The 21,930-nt window shown below is 39.8% G+C and overlaps 2 protein-coding genes across 6 annotated transcripts in view; both read right to left on the reverse strand.

Annotated features, from left to right (window-relative positions):
- fbln1 (fibulin 1) overlaps nucleotides 1-8,390 on the reverse strand; it is a 49,818-nt gene extending 41,428 nt beyond the window's left edge. For both annotated transcript variants that reach the window (XM_020624138.1, XM_020624143.1), the window contains exons 1-3: nucleotides 8,161-8,390; nucleotides 4,337-4,445; nucleotides 2,313-2,442 (exon numbers count right to left, since the gene is read on the reverse strand). In XM_020624138.1, the coding sequence (XP_020479794.1) occupies nucleotides 2,313-2,442; nucleotides 4,337-4,445; nucleotides 8,161-8,215 (294 nt within the window). In that variant the 5' untranslated portion in view covers nucleotides 8,216-8,390. The remainder of the gene's footprint in view (nucleotides 1-2,312; nucleotides 2,443-4,336; nucleotides 4,446-8,160) is intronic.
- Nucleotides 8,391-11,123: 2,733 nt separating this feature from the next.
- On the reverse strand, nucleotides 11,124-21,839 carry LOC109974669 (transcription intermediary factor 1-alpha-like). 4 transcript variants are annotated; one of them, XM_020625008.1, is made up of 19 exons: nucleotides 21,593-21,839; nucleotides 20,439-20,937; nucleotides 20,133-20,251; nucleotides 19,728-19,875; nucleotides 19,005-19,137; nucleotides 18,623-18,739; nucleotides 18,268-18,382; nucleotides 17,936-18,082; nucleotides 17,693-17,807; nucleotides 16,247-16,623; nucleotides 14,818-14,952; nucleotides 14,606-14,711; nucleotides 14,452-14,503; nucleotides 14,171-14,303; nucleotides 13,083-13,426; nucleotides 12,756-12,891; nucleotides 12,439-12,513; nucleotides 12,139-12,279; nucleotides 11,124-12,043 (listed from the first exon to the last, which is right to left on the reverse strand). In XM_020625008.1, exons 2-19 carry the CDS (start codon nucleotides 20,764-20,766, stop codon nucleotides 11,801-11,803), a joined length of 2,964 nt encoding a protein of 987 aa, XP_020480664.1. In that variant the 5' UTR covers nucleotides 20,767-20,937; nucleotides 21,593-21,839; the 3' UTR covers nucleotides 11,124-11,800. The 4 variants fall into 4 exon arrangements, with proteins under 4 accessions (XP_020480664.1, XP_020480678.1, XP_020480670.1 ...); XM_020625022.1 differs by lacking the exon at nucleotides 20,439-20,937; XM_020625014.1 differs by having other exon boundaries at nucleotides 11,124-12,040; nucleotides 20,439-21,839.
- Nucleotides 21,840-21,930: the final 91 nt, after the last annotated feature.

The raw sequence follows: 21,930 nt of genomic DNA on the forward strand, positions 1-21,930 counted from the left end.
TAAATAATGGGATAACATAGTATGGATGCTGATTCAGCATCTATACTATGTTATCCAATTATTGTGTGGATGCTTCAGCAGCAGGATACCTTATGAACTATTTCAGCTATCAAAATGTTCAGCTCCTCAAGGACATTCATGCTTCTCTTAAGAATTTTTCTAAACTTCATACTTTTGAAATATTTAGCTTTATTCTGAAAATCGTGCCCCATTGAAATGAATGTTGCAAATTCTACTTCAGCATAATTTCAGTTATCAAAATGTTCAGCTCCTCATAGACATTCATGCTTGTGTGCACAATTTTTCTAAACTTCATTCTTTAAAAATATTTATATTTATTTTGAATTTGTGCACCATTCAAATGAATGGGAAAATTATACTTCAGCATACTTTCAGGTATCAAAATGTTCAGCTCTTCAAGGACATTTATGCTTCTATTCAGAATTTTTCTAAACTTCATGCCTTTGTAATATTTAGTTTTATTTTGAAAATCTCGCCCCATTCAAATTAATGTTGCAAATTCTATTTCAGCATAATTTCAGCTATCAAAATGTTCAGCTCCTCAAGGACATTCATTCTGCTATTTAGAATTTTTCTAAACTTCATGTCTTTGTAATATTTAGCTTTATTTTGAAACTCTTGCCTCATTCAATTGAATGGAAAAATTCTACTTCTGCATACTTTCAGCAATCAAAATGTTCAGCTGAAATATTTTAACTTTATTTTGAAAGTTTTGCCCCATTGAAATGAATGGGAAAATTCTACATCATACTTTCAGCTATTTCAGGTATCAAAATGTTCAGCTCATCAAGGACATTCATACTTCTGTTCAGAATTTTTCTAAACTTCATAATTTATAGACTATTTAGTTTTATTTTATTAAATCTTGCTCCATTCAAATGAATGGAAATATTCTACTTCAGCATATTTTCAGGTATTTCAGGTATCAAAATATTGCATCTTATCCTTCAGATTATTCAACAAAGAACTTCAGTCATTTCTTCTCAACTATTTTAACAAAGAAATTCAGAAATTTCTACTCATCCTTCAGCTGTTTCAACAATTGATTTCAGGCATTTTCAGGGTGATCCTTCAGCATCACAGCATCCACACGCATTTTCGACAGGAAATGCATTTCTTTAGTTTTGGGTTGATAATGTGTTGCCAGTATTCATCAGGCTTCTTATCACATTCTTTGGCAAAGTATAACTTTGCAGTCATGTGCTGTTTCATTAGTAATGGTTTTCTTCTTGGATGCCATCTGTGGAGGTTGATTTCATGCAATGACTTTAACAGTCTGATTAGTTACTGAAATACCAGTTTCTGCAAAAAATCCTTGTGCAAGTTAGAAGCACTTACTACACTTAGCACACGGTTTTGTGCAGGGCATCATTTTTCAAGGATGGCCACTGGCTTTGGTTATTGGTAGTATGGCTTTTTACCTCTTATCCACTGCTGCAACTGTGTTTTGACTTATTTTCATAAACCTAACGACGCTCCTGTACCCTCACGTATCTTTATGACATGTCACACTCTGGTTTCATACTTGTTCCGGAAGTCCCCCACCATACGAAGCCATGTTGTGTTACATACAACCCAGGCCAAAACTGTGTTGGCCTTAATTGGAAATCACAGCTGCAGTCACTTTTGTTGAAGGGATCACAGGTGTACTCAATTTGTAGCCATGAGGTTGTACTTTGTAGCTCATATTTTGTCTGAATAAGCCTGACTTGACCATTATTTTATCTGGTAAGAGTTGGTAAAACCCCTTCCTTCACTTCAGTACAGATCTTTAGTCTTACTCATAGTACCTGAGCAAATTTAGGTATGAACCACTGGAGACACTTTAGTAAAAACAAGCTGTCCCACTGACCATTATCTCATGCTGTCAAGAAAATGCGCCAACTTGCATCCCCTCCTTTCCATATTTTACCAAGCATTTATCTTTAAAATGTGTTGATGTATAGTATCTTGTTAAAACATAGTGCACACAGAGGGTTGGGCTGAGGGGGATTAAAAACACAGAAAGGCTGAAATGTGCTTGGATGTGAGCCTACAGAGAATTCTAGACTCAGAGCTCAATTTAATGTATAATCTGACAGCAACAAGCACTTTTGCCTTCAAGCTGGCTGTCTGGCAGACTGATATACAGTGCACTGACTGAACAGAGGGAGATTTTTGGTGAACACGGTGATTTCACGCTCTCTTTTTCTATTTCTCTCTCTTTCTTTCTTTGTTTACAGTATTTTAACTTAGCAAGACACACATAAATATACGAATATATATATGCACACATTTAGGTACAAACACACCTTTGTAGTCTTGGTCTCGCAGGTGTTGGTGTATAAGGAATCGCAGACTCCTTGGTTTTTGGCCATGTTGATACCAGTGGTGCACATGTTATCCTCAAGCACTGTTACACAGCACTGTTCCTGCACTATCCTGCCAGCAAGAAAAAACACAAAACACAGGTGGTGCATTTATTCTCAGCTCTTTCAATAATCTCCTTGGAGAAACTCTGCCTTAAAGTGGAGCCCATTAAAATCAGCCTGAGGCAGCCTGATGGGGATCTCAGAGTTGTCACACTAACAGTGCATGGATGAGTGGGTTGCGTAAGTCCTGTGTGGATTCAGAGGAGGGCACTGGAAGTTTATTGTTCTGCAATGCTGACACCACTGGACCTTCAGTAAGATCGGCTGAGCAGCACTCCCTGATGCCTCTGCTCTGTTGTTTCAGGCCTGAGTTAAACTAACTAATATTTTACTTACTTGTAACTTGTAACATTTGTCCATCTCCACATGTCCTTCTGTTATTTTTTTTGGGGGGGGGGTTGCTTTAATAGTAACATGACTAAAACAAGCTCTTCCCTGATGATAAGCATGCTGTGCTTTGTATTTACAGATGGGGTTTCCTGTTGATACAGGCAGCTTGACCTCTGACCTCCCTGCAAAGCAGAATCATAAATTGTCTGTATGTCTCTACAGGAATTGCTAAAATACACCATATTAATATGATGGTTGTTTAAATGCCAAAGGCAGTATCTGGTTGAGGCACAGTCCCTCACAAGAGAGTATGATCAGATTTCATTGTATTGTCTAGCATTTACTGTCTGTTAGTGCAATCCGATCAGTTAACAGTGGGGAATGTTCCTATCTGGCCTGGGTTACTGTCTCACTACAGTTTTACAAGACAGAGAACGCAAAACACCACCCCCTCAACTCTCCTCCTTCATTTCAAACAAGACTCTTTATTAACTCTTACCAGAAATCGCTTTCCACACACTGTAAGTGTGGATCTCAAATTCACGTCAAGACACATGCCTCCCCTGTGGAACCTTTTAGGGGCACAGTTGTTCTCCTCTGTTCTCTCCTCTTTTTTCCTCATAGTTTTTTCCTTTGCTGTCTGAAGCAATCATTCAGATTTCCTGTTACTGCCTCTCTCCATCCTCCCACTTTGTTGCGTCTCACTTCTGAGGTATTTCCTTCCCCTTGCACTATAATTTAGACAAATTTGAGATCACTTAGGGTGGCTATGGTAAATGTGTGTGCCATCAGTGTTCACAGCAGCAGACCTGCTTGGCTTATGGACCTGAACCTGTGGTAGCACACCTACTACGGTTACAGCAGACCTGTTATTATCCCATCACTATTAGTGTTTCCTAGTTTCACATGAAGTGAATAATGCGCCTGGAGTTTTGTGGGAGTAAGATAAAACAATCTCATATTAAGAGCTGTTATGTAAATATTCAAGTAATCAAGTCAGGGACATAAGATCTGTCTTTTGTGATGTTTAATTACAAAACTTTCATAAAAGGGCTCAGTGCATACAGAAATCAGAGCTCTCTCCAGTCAAAGAGCAAAGCAAAACAAGAGCACTTCCTACTTATAATCTTGCTATTAAAATGTGTAAACATAACGCCCTTGTGTACAGAACACTGTGCTCCACATCATCTCCCTCATACTCACAACAGAAACACTGAGCACAGAGGTCAATACTCAGATGTAGACTCACTTCTCTCTACTACAGGAGTTTTGACCGATATCAAACATGAAAAGCATCTTCCAATTAATATTATACTTGATTTATATATGACTCATAACTGATTTCATATAATTTCCTCCACAAGGCTTAGAGAGTTTGGCCCATTTATAGTCTGGGCCACTACTGCAGGAGCTTTGGTAGCAGAGATGGAAAATATCAGCTGTGACAAACAGTGTAGTTAATGACTTGTAAATCTAAACAAGCCCCCAGCGAGTCTTTAAACCTGCCATCTTAATTCTTATGGTGTATAAATTTGAGATCAGTGATGGCAAAGTAGCAGATAGTGCCTGTTTACCTGCATATGGTTGACTCAGAGATGAGCGGGAGGGATGCACAGTCTTCGTTGTCTTTTCCATGCTTCTGTCCATCCTTACAGCAGTCCTCTACTGAGATCTGCTCTACTTCTACAGAAAATAAAAACAACACAATCCATGATTTTGCATGTGTGAACAGGTGAAGCGGTGATAAATGTGTGCATATCCCCTTCGCTGTGCACTGTCAGGAAGATATGTTCATATCTGTCATTGTCTGGTTTACTGCAGCGATGAGATCCCCCCCTTACATAGGACTATCCCAGGTGGAGTATGTTTCTGTACTTAACACACTTGCCTGCATACACGAGGTGGTTTACACAATCACCTTGAGTCTATAGCATTTATCAGATTGCACAGCAATAAGCACTATGTCTGATAGACTGTTTTTGCAAATTAATTGAGCAATGATGAGGCCCCTAAAACAAAACCCAAAATCTACCTGGCAATTTAAACTACCTGTGGGCATTTTTTGCCAAAGACAATGAGTGAGGGGTGTGTTGTTGCAGACAAAAAAGAGGCTTTTTGATTGAAGCAGTGTGGAGAGTGCGGAATGAGTCGACTGTAAACAGTCACATCAAGCACATCCATTTGCCTTTAGTTTGTGTGAAATAGCTTTGGCAGATCAGCCCCTTGGACTTTTTTTGCCTTCGGCTCATACCAGGATCAGTACGTCAAACTGAGATCCACTCTGAGAGCGGAAAAAAGAAAACAAACTCACCGTGAAATAAATTTTGTTGATCCATTGTAATACAAGTCGAGTTGTTGCCGGTTAGTGACTGAATGTTTTGAATTATTGGGAAGAGTGATTGTGAAATGCACTGAGCAAATCCATCTGTTTGAGACAGAGTCTGCCGTGTGCATTCTGGCAGGAGCCAGCGACTTCAGATAGTATGTTAGATTATGGAGCAAGGACGAGTGTCTGGAATACCAGTCCTCAGTTTTACAGATTTGTTGCTTTCTCCCAGAGAGGCAGGAGGAATTTTATTGTAACCATTAAATCAAAATAGTCAAGATGTGGCAGCAGGAGAGAGCAGGAATAGTCATCATCATAAACACTTCTCTGCCTCACTAAGCTCTGTAACAACACAATGGAAGTATCACAAAACTCTTAATTTCCCAGAACTGTTTGCAAGTTTCTGTAACAGCCCACATTTACATATGGGAAAGATATAACAGTTTGTTCAAATAACATGGGTTTTCTGAAGAAAGCAAATCTGGCTACAAGAAAACAGAGCACAGAATTAAAGCACTAAGTCCATTGCTACTAGGATGATTAACATGGAAGAATGGAGTAAATATAGGATTACCAGGCAACCTCATAAGCTGACTCACTACTGACTTCTGGAGGTCTGGCACATTCCTGAATCCTCGGGCCAATAAACCTTGTAGCAGCTGGATGAAATGAGATGGTATTTTAAAAGCTTTTCACATGGGCCTACCAAGTACACTAGGCCTTCTTAACATCTCTCTCTCTCTGTCTCTGGATGTTAAATACCTCTATCTGCCACACAACACCACAATATTCCAATTTGACCATTGCCAGTAATTGACATCCTTTTGGCAAAACAGCCAATTTGTACTGAAAATGGAAAGGTATCCAAAGAACACCTTTGCAGTTTGCACAAAATCACTAATATCAACATTTCCTTTCTCCACACAGTAGCTCTGTGTTGATAACTAATTCTAACCCACTAAGCATCACAGAGGCATTCCAATGCCACCACCGTCTGCTTTTTTGCAAGCCTAAATTGAAAGACCAGAAGCATCTTAAAACTGTATGGTGCTGATTTATCAAAAGAGCAAACCAGGCACAGCCATGCTCCAGTCTAGATGCAGTCTTCCATGGTTCAGTGTCTCTTCTCTGATGACGTTTTCTGTCTAAAATGGGCAGATTTCCATCTTGGATGTGTTAGGTATTTTTAGTCAGATAGAAATTGGATAGATACTTTATGTATTAGAAATGTTTAGTGGAGATAGGATGTCTGGTTAGACTGTTAAATGCTTAGTCATGCTTATGAGTTTCTACAGGGTACATCTGGTCAAGGATAACTAGAGAGAAGAGTTGATGACTGTCAGCAGACAGGGTGTTTAATATTATTATTATGATGTGTATAACTGTAGCCTTAGCCATAATATGTTCTTATGTTTAAGTCACGACATGTTACTAGAGGTCGTGAGAATGTTTTTAGTTACACACCACTTAATCAACAGACACACACACATTGATTTGCTTCATGTTTTGACTACTGCTATGACCAGCTGCAAAGCTGGTAACAGAGACGTCTCGGTTGACGTTTCTGTGTAGTATGGGGCTAGCCCAACCGAGGGGATATAATGTATAGGCCTGGTGGGTTCAGGGTCTTTCATCTTACATCTGCCTGCGAGCAGGTTGGAGGTGCAAGATACCTGAGCAGGTAATGTTAATTTTTACCTGTGTTCATGGAACAAATCAGCACTGTTTTGAAGTTACTTGGACTATCTCGTCTCTCAGAGTCAGTATGGTAAAAAGTACCGGGTACAACAGATGGTAGTGTTGCTTATGAAAGCCATTCTATTTTGGCAAAGTAGCACATGGCTTGCCTGTGTCTAGACGCTTCACATAAACAAGGCTTAATGAGCCCACTGGTGGAGATCTGCCCAGACAGAGTAGTTGGCTAGTTCTCACTACAGCAGGATGTGCATCTCGTTCACAAGCAGCACTCAAAGCTTTTATATGGAGATTTCTTTTATGTTGGTGACACAAACGCACTGTTGCACAAGATGTACATACATGCTTTGCACTCTATCTATCCAAATGACACACACAGATACTTCGTTTAACTGGTCAAGCTGTTTTTCCAATACAATTTTCCAAATTCAATTTTACTCCAAAGTGTGATGCAACCCCCGACAATGAAGACAGCTCAGAGAAAACTGGGCCCTAAGACTGAAAATTGCCCCATGTGTGACCAGGGGACATTTGGATGTGGTTCATCTTGTGTTTTGTTTTGGCCCAGTCAAGTATAAATTGTACCCATTCGTTTAGACCATCCTGTCCTGTTGAGACACTGGTCCTTCTGACATAGCATCACAACAAGCCAGCAAGCCTTTAGCTGGCAGGGCAGAAAGTACAGAAATCTTATGTGAAACTACATTTTAACACTCTTTATGTGATGCGCTATCTTTTATAACTCATGTTGAGTCTAAGCTATGCCATAAACAAAATGTAATAAATTAAAGAAAAGGTTAAAAGCCCACAGCTAACTCTTGATATTACATTTTTGATTATGTAAACATGATAAAGTACATATAAAATGATGTAGTATCCAGATTTTGTCCTCACAGTGCAGGAGTGCAGGATGCCAACAGTTAATAGCTGCTAGTAGAAATGACTGATATAATCCATCATTACCTATACAGTAGTACATTTTAAGTTGTATGGGAAAACAACTGAAACATAAAAAACACAGTAAGCTTACATACAGTAAAATAACCATTCCACTAAAGCATATTGTGATATTTTTCTTACATGTAGGCTAAATAATGGAAACGTGTAGCTTCATTTCAGTGTAAACACTTAGAAGTTTATCTCTCTAACTGTGCTTTGACCACATGCCCCAACTAGTTTCATCACCTTCCTGAGTCTCACTCTTTCTCTGGTGTCACTTTGATTCTCGCTGTAAATACCTTGGTAAATTCATAGAAATATTATTGTGCAGTATAACATTCACACGCGAATATATTATTTGATTTGATTTGGCATCGCCTAATTTGAAGTCGTCACGTAGTAGTGAGCTGTACAGTTTCATAGAGAAAGGTAACGTACCTTGGCCAAGGAGAGCTCCGAACACAGAGCAGAGCAGCAACACGCACGGACCCATTGAATGAAGAGATTTTACAGCTGAGGGGGGAAAAGTATCCGAGTGCTCTGAGCTTCCCGATGCTGGCTGTTCTACAGGATGTGTGAATACACAGCAGAGTTCCGTTAAAAAAAGTCTGACTTCGTGGAAAAGTGGAGGATGTGATGGACTTGAGTGAGTCGCAGTTTGTGGAGGATTGAGCGTCTAATTATGGCACAGTGAGGGGCGGGCTGGGGCCACAGACACCGACTTAATAATCAAAGGTTTTCCCCTCTAAATTAAAGGCATTATTTGGAGCTCATCAACAGTATATAACAATTATCATTTTTGTTTAAAGACTGGTTATAATACTCAAAGGTACGTTATACTGTATTTCAGGAAAACGCCCATTCTACTAAAGCGTTTTCATTTGATTGATGTATTTATGCAGGTCGGAAAGTATAAGACCTGAAATACTACCTAGGAAGATCATTTTCTTGCATTGCATGGTTTTTCTGATTATGTGCTGCAAAGTATGCATGAACACATGGAAATTTTCTTCCCATCAATAGTTAAGCAGACTTTTTGTCTGTGACCAGTAACTGTACTGATTACTCAACAACTGGAGCTGGTTTTCAGATATTTCAAAAATCTGCTGTGTCCAGATTGGAAGCAGTAAAGCCTTGGGGATATTTTTATTGAAGGACACAAGAGAAATCAAAACATAATATCTTCATTATGTGTCTGCAAATAAGGACTGCTAAAGTATATTTGAGTTTGTTAATTGAAACCTGGCTCTGCTGTTGCATCCATCCTTATTTTAATCTTCACTGATATCTGCACAGTGGTATTACAGCTCTCTGTATGGTACCACTGAGTGTTAGTGGCCAAATGTCAGCTGTATCAAGAGAGTCATTTCAATCAAAGTTAATGAACGAAAGCTTTTGTAATAATGCCACAGATATGGGCTCATCATCAGCCAAAGTGATCATCAACTGTAAGAAGGAGCTGGGTATAGGCCACACACACACACGTATGCACATAGCCTACACAGACATCTACCAGAACTGGCACAAAGAGAAATAGAATTGCTAGACTGCATTATAAACATTTTGTACCAACTCTGCAAATTCAATCAGTCTACTTAGTCTGGGAATGGAGACAAACAGAGGTTAAATGATCTTCTAATCAGAGCCATATGGCTCCAGCACCAGTCTAGCTGCTCTAGAAACCATCACAAAAGACTTGATATCGGGACACCACAGACAGCCCACAAGTATATGGCAGTTGCAGTATAATGGTAAGTGCATTATTAAAGTGCAGTGTGTGACAAGCTGTGTCTCAAACTCTGTGCTCTTCAGTCCACCACAGTCTTCCTGTAAGAGAAATCTGGCAAGAAGTAGAATAACATTTTAACTACACCAGGGTTTTGCGTGTTTTCACCCATTAACTAAAAAAAATCACATGCCACAAAAAGTAAATGATACATTCCTGAGTAGTGTTTGTGCCTCGCAGACGGCTATTTGTCTCCATTATTTCACAGTATGGCATAACAGAAGTGTGAGATGAACACAGAGCCATTTTTCTATATCTGTATCTTAGATTTTATTTTTCTAATAAAACACTTAAAAGATCCCACAATGAAGTAAAACTAAGCCTGCAGAAAACATAAATGTGTAATCCATAACGATAAACAATATGTCTGCTTTTATTTTGCCTGTCACTTTACTGTTGCGTGTTAAAGCACATCAGAGATACACAGTTACTGTACATTTCTACACTGGTTGCACAGCAACAACAAAAGCAACCACAGTTTTAATGTAATGTATCACATAAGAGGGGCAGCTTGTCTGCAAATTAATGTTACTACCATTGCAAAATGGAAATCTGTGCATGGAAGGTGCCATATAAGAAAACCAGACCAAAAATCAAATAAGCGCACTGCAGCCTAACTTGAAAAATGTGTTCAAGTATTGTAGTAAATTAAGTAAAACTTGCAAATCACCTTAGTCCTGAAAACACATTTAAACTGTGCAGCAGGGTTTCTATATATTAAGACTGGGTTGTATAGCAGCACAGATAAGGTTCTAGCAGACATACATCAGCCAAGGATGTGGCAACCCCCTCTGTAATGAAACAGTAACCACAACATCAAAGAGCAGCCTTTTATCATGTGTAATCTTATCTTTTCCTTTGTGTAATGTAGAAAAATACAGGCCCCTAGAGTCTGTTTAAGGACAGAAGATTGCCCAAATGAGAGCCAAAGCAGTGCCAGGCTCCTGCAGAGCACAGTGAACATCTGAGGGCAACTACCTCTCATGCCTGCTAGTGTTCCGGAAACTACCAACCCTCACTCCTCCTCTTCACCTTCAATCCACATTTGGGCTTTAACAAGAAACAGCAGGATGAGCTGACCTCTTAGCTCACAGGTGGAGGAAATTGTAAGTGGCCGAGGTCACATTCAAGAGGTGTTAATCTTGTGGAGGGTTCCTTTGAAGTTCAACAAACCTGTCTTGCCAAGCCTGTGTCAGCAAAGGGCCACTAAAACACAGCCAGGCAGACTGAGGACTGCCCTCTGTGATCCGAAGACCTTGTTCACTGTTACTCAACACAACTGCCAAAACCCAAGAAAAGGAAAAGTAGCTTTACTTAACTGTTACAATTAAGCTATAGTGAGGGAAATAGTAGCTTTCTGCTTTTTAAGAAGGGCAGTAATATGATCCATTAAAATACACTGACTACTGTTTTACACAGAATTAATCCTGTTGGATTTGATATTGATTACACTCTAAAGACGTATGTTTATGGCTAAATGTTCTGGCTCTTGGATATTATAAGAAAACGGTCCACAGTGGTGAGTGTGTAGAAGACAACATCACTTGAATTAAAGTCATCTTGGAAAAAATAGTCCCATATTGAAATGTATGGAGTGTGTTTACTTTATTACAATAAAATCTGAAAATCACTTAAAATATGAACACATTAAATAAAATGACACAATATTTACCTTACAACATTAAACCTATAGTTCTACACTATCTTTAAAAAGTGACAAATCAGTGACAGAACAAGAAATAAAATATAATATGTAACAATGTACCACCTTAAACAGTCTGGTTGTTGTTTTTTTTTTGTTGGTTTTCATTTTATTGGCCTTGAGGTACCACATAACACATCTTTCTCCACATAAAATAGGCCCAAAACATCAAAGCTCATGATTATCTATTGACACATGGAGCACTTAACAGGAAAAACACACCAGACCTGACCACATTATCTGTTAAGTGTTGGTGAACCAGTGCCTGTCTCTGATGTGACACGATTTATGATAAGGTAAGAAACAACTTTCATGTACCAAAAAAGATACTAGCAACAATACTAAGCTAGGTCAGCTGTACCCTGTAAGATTAATTGATTGATAATTAATTGTTAATCCAACAAGTATCACAGTATAGTCCAGAAAATAGAAAATTGGTGGTTATTATTTGTGATGTTTTGAGTATAATTCATCATAAAACTTTTTTGTGACCTGAATTTGTGTCATAATTGTGTGTTAGTTATAACCTACATATTAGCTGGTGCTGGCGGTGCTGTCAAATATCTAAACAATTAAGAAGATTTGCTCTTTCATACTACTCCCTCCACTCTATTGGGACAGCTTGGTGTCTCCTGGGAGCCTGTACATGTGCGCTGGCGCTTTGCAGGCTGGGATATACTATCAAGAGATGAGACTTGAAAGTCAGGAGGGGCGGTTGGTATCATCTCCAGTTTGATTTCTGGAAAAGTCTCATCAGGGAACATGATCCCCAGGTGATCTTCAAACAGTTCCTTTAACTTCCTGTGTGCCATCGTGACCTTTGCGTCAGCCTGCTGTGCAAGTAGAAGCAAGGATGAGGGCAAAACACTTTATTTACAGGTGTCGAGAACTTATCAACACTGAAAAGGTTTTTTTTTCTAAACAGTACCTTACTGAGGAGTGCACAGTTCCCAAAGATGAGCCTGATGTCTGATACAAACTCTGCAGTACTTTGGTAGGTGGCACGCTGCTCAGCCTCAAGACGGTTTTTCACAGTGAAAAGATTCATTGGTCTGTTATTATCACATACCTACAGTATTTAGATAGGGAGAGAGAAGAATAAAACACCATAGGTAGATGTTGAAATGAAGCCATGACTTATAGCTCATATTTGTAATGTATGTCAGCATTGTGCATGTGACATTAATCCTGTGAACTTCTTTGCAGTCAGTTGTGCCTTCAGACTCACCGAAGGGGATACAGGCTCCTGAAAATCTGAACTCAGCTTGCTGCAAAATAAGTGCAGCAACAGCCTCTCACACTTCTGTAGTGGTAGAAAAAGATATCAGACATGTCATCTGATCCCAAAGAAACCAATGTTTTCTGTGATTCTGAGGTGTTCTTCAATGCATTTATCAGTAAATGCTATTCTTCTTTACACATTTCACATGCCCAGCCCCTTCTGACTTCAGAGGTGGCTGTTATAAATTTGTAGTCTTGTCATTAATTAAGATACAGTGTGCTTTATTTACCAAATTATTATCATTTGAAAATAAGAGTACTGACTCGTTTGTCCACAAGGGGAAATCCCTCCTCAGAGTCTGGTTCCTTCTTTACTGTTTTGGCCTCAGGTTTGCTATCACAGTCGTACTCCATCTCAGGAACTAATAGGTCACGGCAGAAAGAGCAAAACCATTCCCCACTGAAAAGAAACAGGCCAGAGTCACAGTACAAAGGCACATAAGCAGGGACATACTTTAACAAGTGCATAATGCTGCTGTCAGATCTCCAGAATGTAAAAACAATTATTTTATTCCTTTTGTTTTCATCCTACAAATGACCATAATTCCATCTGAGACCAGCAGTAATGAAATTGTACATGAGAAAACTTGCCTGGGAGATTTGAGGAGAGTTGGAATGTGGCATGTGAGGTGAAAAACTCTGGGACACTTATTGCAGCATAACAGCTCTCCTCCACTCTGACACACAGCACACAAGACTTCATTAGAGTTTTCCACCCGAGCTTGTTCTTCTTCTCCAGGAGAGCAGACGAGATGTGAAGGTCTTCCACTGGTCTTGCTCTGGTCCCATGGGCTGCTTGGAAGCACTGAATGACTATGAGGTTTGTCGTCTGTGCTTTGAAGAGAAGCTGGAACCTTGTTATCCTCATGTTGGGCACTGATTTGGGGTCGGTCACCTGTACTGTCAGGGAGGCTGGCTCTTGGGTTGGCTTGTACCTGAAATCCACAAACAGTGAGAAAAACAGCTGTCAACATGTTGCAACCAGTATAAAGTAAATAAACTCATGCACTAAGCTAAATCCATATTATACACAAAGGTCTGATGTGGCTAAACTGGCCAACAGTACAGTCAGATTTGGAGATTTAAAGGGAAATTCTGGTTTCATACATGTAATTTCAGCCTCATTTCTATTGGTAATAACAGCATTGTACTAATCAAATTAACTGCTGAGAACTGGGAATATGGTAACCCTAAAATAATAATAATTAAATGGAGTAAGAAATATGAGCAGCCAATAACATCATGGTTTTAAACAACCCTTCAAGTTAACCAAACTTATATGGAAGAGAAATGTGATGATAAATCAGCTTACAGACTGATTTCTTGATTCAGTTTTGACCACAGATGGTGTGCCAGCACACAGCTTTTTCTGTTCAATCACGGTTTAGTAGTGAAACTGACTAGCACTTACGCTTATGGATTTACCTCAAAATAAAAAGGTTTAGATAATCTGGCTAAGCTGCTGACCTAATTATTTTAGCAAATGCGTTGTTATAATAGCCAAAACTTCTAAATAAAACCTAAGTCACAGTTTCCCTTAAAATCATACTCTGTGCTCATCCAATACATTTGAAAATGCAGACTTCCAATTGACAAGTTCTGGATAAAAGCAATTACTAAAAGTCAAATGGACATATAAAATACTTATCGGACTCAAAAATAATGTATCATCTCCTCACATAGCTGCTGTCATCTTCTGACTCATCTTTAATGACAATAATGGGCCCTGGTGACGACCGTCGTCTTTTCTTGACAGCTGAGCACACTGCTCCTCTAGCCTGGTGTGTTTCTGAAGGTTTCCAAGAAACAGTCCTTGGAAGCAAAGTGAGAGCCAATTGGGATAAAGCAGAATTCACTGGAGACTATTAGCACAAAGGAAGTGGGGTCATTTCAAGGCTGTACTGAGAGAAAGAAGAGAAAGAGACAAAGAAGGTGTGCATGTATGCAGCTGTCTCCTTACCCTAGTTTCTCCTCCCGGGACACAGCAGTGTACCCTGGTGAAATCTGCTCTCCTTAGAATTGACAGAAATGAAAACCTGTTAGTAAGACCACAACAATACACATAGTATGCAAATTATACAAAAGTAGAAGTGACACTGAAGACACAGACATACCATTTCTGTGTGGCAAAGAAGGTGACCGACTCTGAGGATGGTTTGGTTTCAGCGTATATATTGCACTAGCTGAATCGTTCCTCCTGTTCATGTATGTGGGTTCAATCTAAAGGCAGCATTGCATGTCATTTACTGCAAAGCAGATGTGTGTACTGTAATAATAATCTTCAGCTACAAAGTCTTTAGGCACCGTACCGGAGGGAGCCACTTACCATCTGTCGTGACTGAGGTGAACCCACAGCACCACCAATGGACAATGGTGTAATATGGGTGTACAAAGGAGGAGAGGAAAAGACACCCATAGGTTTGGGTTGGTAGCTGGACCTGCTTCCCATCCTTCTAAGAGGCTACAAAAAAATGAGGGAGATAAACAAGGATACAAAAAAATGCTGCAATCTGTAACTTTAACCTTGCAGGCACAGCAATTTGTTTCTTCCTACAAAATGTATGAAACCATATGGCATTTCTATAAAATATTTACATGCATATGTCCAATTTCTTTTGGTTCAGATACATGTTAAAGGTCCATACCAACTTTTAAAATCTTTTACTGCATAACAGTTCACCACAATCAGTTTGTTACTATAAACGATGCTACTACATTACTATAACCAAGACCTTTATTTTATAATGCCTCCAGTACTTTGACTGTTGCTTATTAAGTCATGGGCATTTAATGTTACAAAAAAATGTCTTCAGGGGCTTCAACATTAACCATTATTTTTCAAAGAACACAACAGTCATTAGATTTGCTAAATTTCCAGGAGGCTGCAAGTTTACATTTATTTCAGAACAGGGTGAAATTTTCACTGTGAAAATCAACTTGGAGAGAATTGAAACTTGCCTTGTCCTGTTGGCTTTTCTCTTCATCAAAATTACATGAATGCTATGTGGTAATTCCTCAAATTAATATGGATTTACAGCTGCACTACATAACATTAAAATAAAAACAAAAATAAAAGCAGACACACAGTTCACAAAAAATGATAGACTTTTCAGTTTTCCTTAAATGCCTATAAGGCTATACTATAATGAAGTGCAAAGGAAAAACAATAGCTACTTACAACAAGAACCCAATCTAAAACTGATACAGAATGACTAAAGCAAGCTTAATAGATGCTTTGCAAAAACACTGGAATATTTACAGAGAGAATCTGAGACTCAGAGGTCAAAATGCAGCTGTAACAGCTTGCTCACATCAGACTGACACAAACTTGTGTGTGCACTGCACATGCCAGCACTGTCCTGTGAATAAGCCTATACTTCAGAGCTAGACCCAAACCACTCAGTGAACTAGACTAAACATCTTGGATGACGAGATATTATCCGCCCTTTCTTATGGACTCTTAGGTCTGTCCTCTGTGGATGACGAGATATTATCCGCCCTTTCGTATGGACTCTTAGGTCTGTCCTCTGTCACATGTTGGCTGCTGCTGTGCTGCAGATTTAGCTGTTTTGTTTAACGATTTTGAGTCACAAGCTCAAATCCATTGTGACAAGGAAAGACATAAATTGCCTAGGATATGAAGGCTGTCAGCTCTATTTAGGACAATGCCATCTGCTGTCAGTGCATGTTAAGAAAGCTTGTCAGTCAAACGGACATAGCACACATGCACACTCACACACTGAATACACACTAACCTGGGGAGTAAACACAGGGCTTGGTAAACTGCTCGTTGGGCTGATGTGATTGGAAGGAGGCCCCATAAACCTATGGCCTGATTGAGGAAGCAAACTCTGCGAGGGAGAGCCTCCCTGCATGGCCCCTGGGACAGTTTGCTGTAGTCTGACACTCTGGTGTCTTGCCCACGGCGGAGGAGGTGGCTGCGGCTGCCAGTGGGCCTGTGGGGTTAGCTTGTCTACCTGCATCTGGAGCTGAGCCAAAGTATTGAGTGGAGCTCCCAAGACAAAGCCGTGTGGAGAGCCTGAGGGACCCTGCCCAGGGTGGGAGAGCTGATGAGGGATACCCTGAAAACCAGCCAGCTGGTGGCCTGGTACACTCTCCACCACTAAAGAGCCTGAGGAGACACACAGCTAGATGAGCATAACAAAGAGGGATGAAAAATACACAATACAGACACAACTCCTCCCAGAGAACTGTGGGAATGAGAGGGTGTGGAAAATTTTAGAGTTTTATTTGCTTTTATTTATTATATTTATTTAATTCATTATGCTTGTTTAATATTTATGTGTACAAGGGTGACAATGGTAACACAGGCTGAGATGAGAAGGTTGACTATGAACCCAGTAGCCTTAAGCAAGCAAGGGAGAGAAAAAGCTTATCAGTCTGTTTGGATGGCTGCCCAGACTAAGCAGAGGGTGAGGCACTGGTCAAGGCCACTGACCCTGCAGCTTTAGAGGGAGTTGGGCAGAAGAGGTCTTTTTGATGTTATGTGGAGAATCATTAATTTTGCTCGTTTTTTGTCAGATGACAGCACCACAGGTTATTCATTTGTCTGGTGGTCAAATGTCATCTGTGATTATTTGCTTGCCACCATATAATCACTTTAATATTATTTAAGTGTCATCTTATGACAGATTGAAATGTTTGCATGTCACCTCATGTCACATCAGTGATGTTTTTGACATGTTTTGATCATATCATTTGCTCCTGAACGTGCATGGTTATTAAAGGTCACTTCTTTTATTTTTATTTTTAAAACTAATATTTAGCGTAAAACAATTGTATATTAAGTAGTTTAGAAGTGTATTGAAAAGGTATTCCAAGAAAAAAAAAAAACAATAGTATTTTAAAATAAGATTTATGAAGGGGCGTGACCAATTTAAATGCATGTTATCAGAATATAATGGTGTTGCAACCAAAACAGCGTCAAGAGAGAAAAGTGCAGTGAAGCAAGCCTTGGCAAGGAGGGGCCGAGCAAAGGTACATAAAGAGGTGTTTTAGAGGTTCGTGATTCAGAAACTGGACCCTTGCTGGCCCTGGGGAACGTTCTCCCACAAGGGTTTAGGCTTAAATAAGCTGCAGTTGTTGTAATTACCAGGCATTTTGGGCCAGGGCAAGTAAATAGTGTTAAGACAAAAGGAAATCTATTCTCGGGGTCAGGATTAGTTTCTATTACACCTTACCCAGATCAACATTTGAGGCCCAGTATGACGATCGACAGTGGAAGCGTATGGTGCTCTGTGGTATAAATGTGGTGCTGCATTTTGTTCGCAGGAGGTTTCCAATCTGAAACAGAATCTGTAACAAAAGGGAGACACTTAAAACATTGCAAACAAGACAGACCAGGCTACCAACCAGCTTTCAGCATTGAGCTGAGAATGAGATGCTGCTGAGTGAATACATGACCATGACCAGACAGGGCTTACCAGACGTTTACAGTACAAGAGGGCCGTGCCCCCATTTCTGGCTGTGGCCCATTTTGTGAAGTTGATGACATGATCCAGGTGTCTGGATAGATACCCGATGTCCTCCTGTTGTTTTCGTAACACATTCTCATGATCCTTTGTTACAGCCTGGAAAACATGAATAAGTGAACATCTGCAGTGTTCAAACTGCTTGAGGGTATGTGCTCTGAGCCTCAGGGTAAGATAGTCAACTGAGCTTGTAAGCAAACAACACCACAGCTAGCTACAGGTTTACAGCATATGGAAAAACGAGTAAATCATACCGTTTTGTTGTAAAATACTTTTTGTCTTACCTCAAGTTGATTAATTAGCATTTTTTCTTTCCTGTTTATCTCAAGAATCAAACTGCAGATGGACTTCTTTATGTCATTATGAACAGATGTACGGTTTTGATCAGCCAGAACAAGTCTGCAAAGCATAATACAGTGGGTACTGAAATTATATGCGGTATCAAGCAGCACATTTTTCAAAACACATTTTGGAGACAATGGTTTTATATTCCTAAATAATTTACTAGTTGTTCTTGTTTATGATATTTAGAGGTCAAATGGAAGAGCAAAATAAATTTTGTTTATACAACTCTAAGAACTATGAATGTTTACATTGTGTTCTTGACATTCTTAATGCTGTGTATGTGGATATACATACCCATTCTTTATGGAGTTTGACACCTCTTCAATCAGTTTCTTTTTCTCCTTCAGCTGATGGGTCATACTTTCCATATGCTGTTTGTGGTTTTTATAAGCATCTTCAAGAAATTGGTAACTACTCCAGAAACAACATTAAATCAGTGGATACAGTACAAAATGTAAACTATGATTACATACTAATAGTGCTTTGCTTTGCTGCCATGATTTAATCTCTTTGTTCCTCAACTGGGTGATAAGAGTGATGGGATATACAATATTACTTCTGAAACAAAAAGCCAGTGTGTTGCTTCATCAAAGTGCACATTAAAATGGGTAATGTGGTTGAAATCAGGATCATGATAACCATGAGGATGTTTTAGTATTTTAAAATGTGACTATACTTGTGGTCCTTGTGCTTGACTAGCTGGCAGTCTCGACAGGTTAGCAGGTCACAAGTCTCACAGAACAGTTTCAGCAGCTCTTGTTTGTGGATGTCGCAGAACACTGGCCTCTGACTTGGCACACCGTGGAACTCTGGAAAACAAGAAGTACATGACAAATATTGTTCCATCCACTGCCTGGGCATGGAGCTTGAACAATACGATAGCCCTAAAGTGAATGCTTAAGGCAATGCCTCTTATTGAAGAATTTTAAATGGAGCAAAGTAAAGAAGGCATGCATAAGACTAAGATATAGGCTAAGGTCACTTGCCAACTGCAAAGTAAAATTTGGACCAATAACCTTCAAAGTCATTATTAATACACCTTTGGACTTTGCTTCTTTTTCCAGCTAGACATCTAAATTGTTTAATTAAACTCAATTCTACAGCACTTAATTAGCAATTATAAACATGTTCCATTAAATGTTCCTAATTCCATTATGTGTTAAATTAGCTCTCAGTACCACAGAATTCCATTAAAACAGGGAAAGATGAGAAATATCCATCATGGGCCATTAAATGTTACTCTCAGGGCCAGCATTTTAATTTACCATCCTTGTAAGCTAAGCTTAAAGTTTTTTAAAACAACAGTAATATTAAGGGAAGTAGTAGTGAGGGAATATCATAGGGAATTTCATTTTTGATATACTGAATCCTGGCTCATGTTAATGGACTGTTAAAATACCTTGTGACACCTCTGTCTTCTCTCTGATGGTGTGGTCTTTGGTGAATTTGACTCTTTGGTGGGCCTCCACACAGGTGGCGCAGAGATACTCGGCACAGTCCATACAAAACCCTGTAGCTTCAGTGTTGTCATCACAGGTCATACAGAGCTATAGACAGTAAGATAAGGTGTTACAGGAGACACTGGATTCTACAGTTTGTATCCCCTGATTGACTTGATCTTATCTGCAAGAATGGCACCAGAATGGAAAAATGTGATATACTCATCTAAGTGTGTGTAATATGCACAGGGAGGGGAACGTTAGTGCTGCTGTCCAGATGTTCCCAGTTTAAACCCTGTATTATTATCTATTTAAAAAATTAGCAACAAGGCTGCCCCCATATGGTAATGCATATTGTCACCAACCTGGAGTGTTCTCTCTACTGTGCTGCTGGGAGACTCGGCAGAGTCCTTCACAAAGACATTTTCCATCACATCTGCCTCCATACACTCCTGCCTGCACACTGGACACCGAATCACATTAACTGGAATCAAACAGAAACAGGCATGTTGGTCTAAATCAGTAAAATTGGATTTGCATGTGCTATTAGAAAAAAATAAATGTAACCCATACAAATGAATGGAAAGCGCGTTTGTATCTATACCTTACAGAGCCACAATGTATTTTTACTGATTTAATCTATTTATATGTTTGTAAACAAAGTAACTCACGTGGTTTGGGCACACTGTCAACCCGGGAGTTCTGCACCTCCGCCTGGGCCAAATTTCTCGAGGGTGAAGGTAAACATTTCTTGCAAAAAGAGTGCAGACACGGCAGAAGTCTGGGCTCTCGACTGTGAAAGTTTAGACGGCAAATGGGACAAGTGTCCAGGTAATTTAGGTCGGCTACACCGGACTTTACCTCTTGCACTGGCATACTCTCAGCCTCGTTCTCAACGATGATGACAGCAGCATCCCCCTGCTCCTGTTTGTCTGTGCGTCCATCCATTTGCTCCACGTTTATCCTTAAAGATCTCTCTGTGCATAGACTAAGTTTCATCCCCACAGGTGAGTACACCAGGCTCAAGAGTCAGTTTCCTCCTACCCTCGCGAAGAAAGCATCTTCCACCTGCGTTTCCATTTCACTGTCCGCCAGTTTTAGCCTTTTCAACACAGCGCTATCGACATTTCTTCTCACGTTGATTCCCTCGTAAAGACAATATCGACAAACCTGAATCACAGAAAATAAGAAAATATATATCCGCGTGAGAGTGTCGCACACTCGCGGAACGCAGATGTTGCTCAAATTGGAACGCACGCGTTTGTTGCGGCACCGAGAAGGGTGGGGTCAAAAACTGTGCGCGTTCAGATGGAGAACAAACTCCACTGATCCCAGCTCCAGGTTTTAATGCTTTACCAGCCGTCATTTTTAAAAAATATATCATCACTTCAGCTAATTTGTTGCGTATAGTAGCCCGGTGCGTTAAACGCAACGTTACTTTTCAGTGCGCTGCGTTTGTCATTGCGTCAGTGAGACGTAAAATATGTTTGTGTAGCTACCAAAAAGTTAATGTAACTCTGGGAAAAAAGACAAAAAAAACAAAACAAAACAAAACAACAAACTCATTCAAGCTAATTCCATCCTTTCTTAAAACGAATCACCCTATCTACCTCCCAGCTAGGAATTTTTTGTTTTTTTTAGGAGAACGTTATTCTAGAACGTTCCAATGATGTTCTCAGTGGCAAGTCTTTAAAAGATTCCTAGACCGATCGTATTGTGGGTGGAAGAACGTTTCAAGGTAACGTTCTTGGAAAATTCCAAATAAAATATTCTCAGAATGTTATAACAAAAACATTCTTAGAATGTTTACACTCTTTGTACTCACTAGATATTCTCCTCGTCTTTTTTTGTGCTCTGCCTTACGTTACTGCCCTGGATTATCTGTTTATCAATGCCTTTAGCCAGCTCCTGTGTTGTTGTTTTTTCTACTTGGACTGTTTCCTCCGCACCGTGGCTCTCCTCTTCCCTACCAGGCAGGTCAATGCACAGTCACCGGTTGTTTCTGCCATAACCAACGCCTCTCTATGCCCTTTCAGTAGCCACCGCTCAACCACCGACCAGCCCAGGAGTGATCCCACCTCGGCCCACCTCATCCAAACCATCCATCTCCTCACTCCTCACCTCCTGCTCATGGTCGACACCCGGCTACTCCTCATCTTTCAG

The sequence above is a fragment of the Monopterus albus genome, unplaced genomic scaffold (assembly GCF_001952655.1).
Source record: "Monopterus albus unplaced genomic scaffold, M_albus_1.0 scaffold7.1, whole genome shotgun sequence".
Classification (NCBI taxonomy): Eukaryota; Metazoa; Chordata; class Actinopteri; order Synbranchiformes; family Synbranchidae; genus Monopterus; species Monopterus albus.